This window comes from Lagenorhynchus albirostris, chromosome X (genome assembly GCF_949774975.1).
Source record: "Lagenorhynchus albirostris chromosome X, mLagAlb1.1, whole genome shotgun sequence".
Taxonomy (NCBI): Eukaryota; Metazoa; Chordata; class Mammalia; order Artiodactyla; family Delphinidae; genus Lagenorhynchus; species Lagenorhynchus albirostris.
The window spans coordinates 100,812,049-100,819,827 of NC_083116.1; the positions used below are offsets into that span (position 1 = coordinate 100,812,049).

General features: G+C 46.4%; 1 protein-coding gene across 1 annotated transcript; it reads right to left on the bottom strand.

Annotated features, from left to right (window-relative positions):
* Positions 1-6,319: 6,319 nt before the first annotated feature.
* On the bottom strand, positions 6,320-6,670 carry LOC132513390 (small integral membrane protein 12-like). Its single transcript, XM_060137688.1, has one exon. It carries the CDS (start codon positions 6,668-6,670, stop codon positions 6,395-6,397), a length of 276 nt encoding a protein of 91 aa, XP_059993671.1. The 3' UTR covers positions 6,320-6,394.
* Between the last annotated feature and the right edge of the window lie 1,109 nt (positions 6,671-7,779).

Here is a 7,779-nt window from a genome sequence, read left to right on the forward strand (position 1 = left end):
GTCTGGTCTTTTTTCTATGAGTTTGTTTGGTTTTTTTCAGATTCCACATATTAGTGAGATCATACAATATTTGTCTTTCTCTGTCTGACTTATTTCACTTAGCACAATACCTTAAAGGTCCATCCATGTTGTCACAAATGGTACGATTTTCTCAATTTTTTATGGCTGAATTATATATATCGATATCAATTTCTTGAAGGATTTATGCATCTGTGGACACATCTATAGACACAGGTTTTTGCACACCTTGGCTATTTTTTTTTTCTCTTAATTCATTTAACATGTATTAGAAATGACTCTGTGCAAGGCTTGGTCCCTGCCCTCAAGGAACTCACAGTCTAGGGAAACAGACACATGACCATCACAGTGCCTTGTGTAAATGCTGCAGCAGGAGAGCAGACACAGGGTTAGAGAGGCAGAGGGAATGGCAGTCTCTGCTTAGCTACCTAGGCTGTCTTGTGGTGTAATGGAGTTCACCAGGCAGCCAAGGAGGCCCGATGCATAGTGCACCCGGAAGCATCAGGATCTGAACGAGCATAACGTGTTCAGGAAATGGTATCAATACAAAGTAGGTTCTGTCCTGGGGATGATGGGAGGGAGGCTAGGGCAAGATGATGAAAGAATCTGCATGGCACACAAGGGGCTTTGGTGAGAGAAGCCATGGAGGTCTTTAAGGAGTGAGCTCATTAAAGATGTGTTTTAGAGAGAAAATGCTGCCAGAAACGGGAAGAATTTTCAGGAAGAGACCAAAAGTTTAGGAAAGAGATTAATAAGAGGGCAGGGAGGTGAGATGGAGAACAGAGGATGAATTCCAGATGAAGAAGAAGTGGGTCACCACAGGTTGGGGGAAGAGGGAGTCAGAACCAAGTTGAGCAACAGGAGACAGGAGACGGAATCCATGCCAAACACCAGGCCGGGTATTTTACAAACACTCTCCATCTTCACAAGAATCGTCCTCATTGTACAGATGACGCTTAGAGAAGTTAAGTGACTTTTCTGGTCACGCAACTAGAGTACAGAGTTAAGCTTCAAACCCAGGTCAACACCTTTAACTGTCATACACATCTAGACAAAGATATATAGTGAGCTGTTTCGGAGCTTGGGGGGAAACTCACGACTACAGATAAGACTTCTGGTAGATCAGCAGGTGGTTGAAGCCACAGGTGAGGCTAAAACTGTGCAGCAAGAAAATAGCCAAGGATGAAACTGGAAGAGCACTCACAGTTAGGAGAACAGGAGGAGCCAGTGGCAGAGGAGACAGCTGGAAAAGGAAACAGAGGTGGTGGTGAAGTCAAGACAGAATTCAGTCAAGAGTGCCAGACACTGCAAAGCATTAGTATGACTGGGAATGGATTCCACATTTGCAATCACAAAGGCTTTTAGCCAAACTGGCTTCACCACTTTAGTGGTGGAAGCGGAGAGCAAGCAGCAAGGGTTAAGAGGAATGCAGGGATGGGGCTGAGGGCTTGACAACCTTGGTTGAAAAAAGAAATCAGGGACTTCCCTGGCGGTCCAGTGGTTAAGGCTCCACACTCCCAATGCAGGAGGCACGGGTTTGATCCCTGGTCGGGGAACTAAGATCCTGCATGCCATGTGGCATGGCCAAAAAAGACAAATAAATAAGAAATCACCTTGAAGGTTGCATCTGAACCCATATACGGAGAGTGTCAGGCCACACAGTTATGCAAAATTCTCTAGCTGCACTGGGCAGTTCAGGCCCAGAAGCAAACAGAAATGGACAGTGGACCTGGGGTTGGAAGTGAAGGAAAAGGGGCAGTAGAGAGGGGAATAAGGGTACAAGGGACTTTGGACTCTTCTAGAGAGAACTTCCCTTTCTGGGACACCAGTAAAGATGTTTAAAAATCTCAAAAAGATTTGGAGGACCCATTTGGAATTTTTAAACAAAAAAAACAAAGCCAAGGTTCATCTCTTCATTGTGTAAAAGGGATTTGATAAACAGATAACTAATGTTAACCAATTTAATTATAAAAGAATAGACTGTTTTTAAGTACATCAAGGTACCACTGGAACAGAATGCAAAATGATACACACTAATTACTCCTCTTTACTCTTAAAGCTGATTCCCCAAAGACTTCTACTTAGCAAATACTTTAAGAGACTGCTCAGAAAAAGAATAAAGGAGCATTTAGGTCTATTCCATTATTCAGACTGGCTGCCATCCTGATTCGATAAAAGGGAGATTTTACTGGGATAGAACAGCACTTGCATGTTTTTGAAGCTCTAAGCTGGCTTCTCACTCTTTTTACACTACAGCAGGAAGGACATCAGTACCCCTATTCTTCCAAGGCCAGAAGAGGTGAAGGGGCATGTCCCAGGCCACCCGTCTCTTGCCTCCAAGTCCAAGGCTCTCACCTCCACCCATCTGGACGCATGCTACTCTCGGGCGTTCCCCCATACCTCGCTCCGCCCGTCTTGTCTCTGACCCTGAGACGGCACCGATGCGGCTACTACTTAGCAGCACAGGTTGAAGTCTGCACCCCCGTGGCCAGCCTGGTTCTTGGACAAGGCAGCCTTTCCTGTAAAATACTCCTAAGAAGCCCTCAACCACCAGGCCTGAGAGGGTCCCTGTGAGGGTGGGTCCCTGTGATCACCCTCCCAACCACGGCTGCTCTCCCCTCCGGATCCCTAGCTCACTAGGATCACAAGGCTACATGGAACTGTTTTTCCTGCAATAAAACTCCAGCAGCCAACATTTATTGAGCACCTACTTGTTGCCATGGACTCTGCTAAGAACTTTACATATGTTACCTTAACTTTGCAACAACCCAGCAAAAATAGGTACTCTTATCCCTGTTTTACAGATGAGGATAACAGATACCTGAGGCTCAGAAAGGCTATGTGACTTGCCCAAGGTCATTCAGCTAGTGGTTGAGGCAGTACTCATAAGTCTGTCAGGCTCGAGAATCCACTTTATTTTCACTGTACCATACCGCCCTGGCTCACCACTCTACAAGTGCCTAGAGACCCACACCAGAGTGGAAAAGGAAAAGTGAGGTAAGGCACAAGCCTTTTCATTTTCACTGCCTGGCTCCCAAGCGACTTTGGGGACGCTGATCCCATGGTGTTTCACTCGGCCGACGGCCTCACCAGCCTGGGGCCCTGGGAAGCTGACAGGAGTCAAAGGGCCCCCTGGCAGGATTGTCCTGGCAGCTGCCCAGCTGACTTGAGCTAACACAGCAACAGGCACAGGAAAGGCTCGAGAGAGAGTGGAAAAGCACCAGACCCTGGGCCACTGAGGGCAGAGAAGTGATCCCGGCCATGCTCAGACGGGATAATGCAGCTCTAAAGCCACTACTATCACCAGGCTGGGAAAAGAGCCGGGGCAGGGGCGGGAGGGGTGGGTAAAAGCCCCAAGCCCCAAGCACATCTACTTACTCCTGTGTTTCAGTGAATCGTGACTGCTGGGCCAACCCAAAAGAGGGTCACGTGCCTCCAAGGCGAATCAGCAAGAGTGGAAGAAAACCAGTCCATGCCTTGTTGGTCCCAGCAAGCCTGGCCCACCTTTGCCCCACCCACAGAAACCCTGCTGCCTGATGACACCTGAGCAGAGGCAAGAAAGCACGCTCTATCTCATAGCCCCACGGTAGCAGCAGAGCTCAGCCAGCCCTGGGAAAGAAAGAGCCAGCTGAGAATACTAATAGACTTGCTGGAGGCAAAAATTCAGTGAGGGCAAGCCCGAGGAAATAAAATTGTTTAAAAGAGGCACAAAGTGAGACTAGAAAAAGGGAGCAACTTGGACTTCCAAAGATAGTGCTTCTTCCATCAGGCACTGGGAGGACATACATCAGTGGTGGCAGGGTTATTCTAAAATATCTGAAAACCCAAAAATGTCTTAGTCTGTGGGAAAACTTTTTGTGTGTTATTTCTGTAGGTTTTCTGTCCTGTAATGTTTTGATTAGCTTGATATTAAACTACATATGTGCAGGATGCCCAAAAGTGTTTCGAGGGAAACCAATCCTGGGATCTAATGTTTGCCACAGTTGTTAGATTGCTTAAAAACAAAGCATATCTCTCAGATTTCATAAGAAGGCAAGGGGCAGCTTGACAGGTGGCATATTGGCCACCACTGGGTCAAATTAACCCTATGGGTATGTTAGCATGCTTAGAATTTTTTTAAAAATAAATTGTCAACATTTAAAAATCAGAAGTTCAATCTGGTATCTCTGGGCAAGCAGCACAAATTGGAAGAAGCTGCACAGCCACTGCCCACTTTAGGCAGGCCTGTGCTTTCTAGTACCTGGCCTGGCCGCTCATTTAAGCCACCTGACTGACCCCTGTAGGCAAGAGAGTTTGCTACTGGTGGTTTCGCCTAGTGAAGGGATCCCAGGCTTGGTCGTCCTCAGGACTGCCACAGGGGGGCAGCACTGGTCTGCCCATGAGGCCTGCGTCAGCCTGAGCCTATGACCAAGCTAAGCTTATTAGCACATCCTTTCAGAACCAGAAACCTCATCCTCACTTCAGCAGCAGACCCTGCCTCCCCACACTCCCCATTGGATATATGCCCTGAGAAGCAACAGCAGCTCATCTCAACATTCCCAGCAGGGCTCGGCGACTGAGGGGAAGCCACCGACTCAACTTGCCCCTCCTTCTCTGGCTACCACTTTCCACGTCCCCCCACTCCTCCCACTCCACAGCCGGCATCTCTACCTGTTCAGTAATTCTACCTTCACCCACCTGTTAACACCACTGGGCCTCAGATCCTGAGGTAAGCGGCAGGGCAAACAGCCTCCCCCTTTTAAGGCAGGTTCATTCTTCATCAAATACTCATTACTTGCCTTTGCTCACTCAGGTTAAAGGTCAGTTGACTTTGTGAGGCAACAGGTCTGCTCTCTGCTCTCACCCCTTCCAACCTCACCGAAAACATCCTTAGTGGCAGCATTTAGTATAAGCTCCTACTGCCCTTCAGGAAAGACATTTAGTATTATGCATTGAGGCCCTTAAAACCGTTCGTCCCATTTCATCCAAAATGCCATTTACTGTTCCTACCGTTTAGTCCAAAAATGCAGGAAAATCCTTATATAAGATACTCTGCAATATTTCTCTAGTGAACAACCAGAAACAACCCAAATGTCCAGCAATAGGGAAACTGTTAAAAACAAACTATGCTATATTCCCACTTGATGGGCAATTATACAGCTAATGAAAACAATTAGAATTATGAAGGCCATGTGATAAGATAGGAAAGTGATTATGATATGAAACACTATGTAAAAAGAAGAATATAAAATTAAATGTACAGTAATAAATATCTAAAAAAACTAGTCCAAGAATTACTGAAAGATACCAAAATGTTAACATTTTATCTGTACTAGAGCCCTCAGAGTGTGGGTAACCTTTTTTAAACCCCTACCAAATTTAACATACATATACTACTTTTATAGGGAAAAGTATGTGTACATGTGTGTATGAAGTTGGAAAATTTGATAGCAATTGTTAAGCTCCCTGGTCTACTCTTAATGTAGACTTCGAAAGTATATAAGCCTCATGTTATCATGATAAAAAGGCCCTTGGGAACCTGCGCCTCCAGGACTCACCGCCTCCAGGACTCACCGCCTCCAGGATCCAGTGCAGCCACGCTAGTAAAACAAAGCTTCCAGGGCCCCAGAGTCCTTAGTTAAAGGCCAATTTTATCCTACCCGGAGATGACTGCTTTGCATAACTCCTAGGAGACTGCAGCACCACCTGGAAGATAGGATTAGACCAAAATGGTTCTCAGACGCAACTTTAATCAAGTTTTGCACTACACAGTAATGGGGTGGGGGTGAAAGACGGTGATTGTTTTCAAGCAAATTCACCTGCCCCAAGGTGAACAGCCTGGGCTCCCAAGAACAGAAAACTGCTTTCCTTCCCAGGGGAATCCCCTTCCTGAGCTGACAGGACAGGATTTCAGGGAGAATGCGCACAAAGGACAGAGCAAGCTAGCTAAGGGAGCCAGGGAGATTTCTGAACTCTTCCCAGTGCAAACTAGAACCAGGCATGTAGGTACCCCTCCTAAAGGCATCACCCCAATCCCAGCCACTCCCACCTGAGGCCAAACTGCCTCCCCACAGGGACTGGCGGCCAGTGTTCACCTCATCACTCCCCTCCCTGTGGCGCACCTAGCAGCGCAGAAGCCTGAGCAGCTGTGGCCGCCATCCAGCAGAGGCAGCCTTCAGGCCAGAACCCTCACGGGCCTTCCTCTTCACTGGCCCCTCAGCTACTAGTGTGTCTGCCTGGCCATAGCAGAGCAGCCAGTATGTGTGTGGCTGTGTGGGACGGGAGGGGCCAGAAGAAGCAATAAAGCAAATCAGATGTGGGTTCTGGTTGCTGGGTCGACATGGTGGCAGGACCAGTCTTGGCCCCCAGAAGGACCCATAGGGCCCTGTGTCCTCCATTAATTCTTCTCCGGGCGGTTTCTGTTCAGGACAGCTTTAGGGGCAAGTTCCAGCTTGTCCTTAAGCCTCACGACCTGGGTGTGGTCCTTGCCTAGCAGCTCATCCAGCTTGCGGTCCTCCCGGCGCTCCGAGATGCTCTTCTCCTCCACAGGCTGGGGATCCTTCCCCCGGATGAACCATTCCAGGTGGTAGCCCAGAGCCCCAACCACGAAGGCCACGGGAAAGGTGACATAGGGAGCATAGGTACTCACCACAGTCCAAAGCACAGGCCACATGACATCTGCGCCGCAGCTCACACCCCGCTGTCTGGCCCCCACCCTTCGCCTGTGCTCCAACTTCCGGAGCACCGAAGCCGCCAGTCCCAGCGGCCCTCAGGGCCTCGCCCCAGACCCCGCCCACTGGCGCCCGCGATCTTGGATATTGTAAATAATGCTGCTGTGAACATGGAGATACAGATATCTTTTCCAGTTAGTGTTTTTGTTTCTTTTGGATATACTCCCAGAGGTGGAATTGCGGGATCATATGATACTGCTCTTTTTAATTTACATTTTTCCCTCTCAAAATGAATTAGTGTTTTGGAAATATCAGATAACAAGGTGAGGGATTATCACTTTTTTATTCTTCAGTTCATTCAACAAGTATTTCCTGATTACAAACTAAGAGCCGAGCATTGTGCTAGATGGTCTGGAACGTCAAAAAAAAAAAAAAAAAGTGAAACAGATACCTTCATGGAAGTTAAGGTTTAGTTGGAGAGAAATTCAATAAGGAAATAAATACAAAATAAATACAGAATCATAAATTGCAATAAGTGTTTTGAAAGAATATACAATGGAAGAGGATATCAGGAAAAAAATGGTTATATTTGGGGGCTAAGAAAAATGCCAATTTGAGAAAGTGACAACAGGTTGAGATCAGAAAGATGAGAAGGAGTTAATCTGGGGAAGAGTGAAACATATGGAACCTTCCAGAAAGAAAAAAAAGCAATTTGATAATAAGAGCAATTCAGAGGTATTATCCAAATATTTTGCATTACAGGGCATTAGAATTGTTTTAAATAATGGAAATCAGTAGTTTTTTCAAGAATCTGTCAACATTTTTTTATTATTAAACCATCATATTACTTAAGTATTCTTTATAAAATCAAGAATCAGGCCTTTTTTATTGTAATGAATTGATTGCATCATTTGCTCAATTTTGAGTTAGCATTTAATATTGAAATCTTCTTTTTTTAATATTTACTTTTATTTATTTATTATTTTAGTCTGTGTTGGGTCTTCGTCGCTGCACGTGGGCTTTCTCTAGTTGCTGCGAGCAGGGGCTACTCTTCATTGCAGTGCGCGGGCTTCTCTTTGCAGTGGCTTCTCTTGTTGCGGAGCATGGGCTC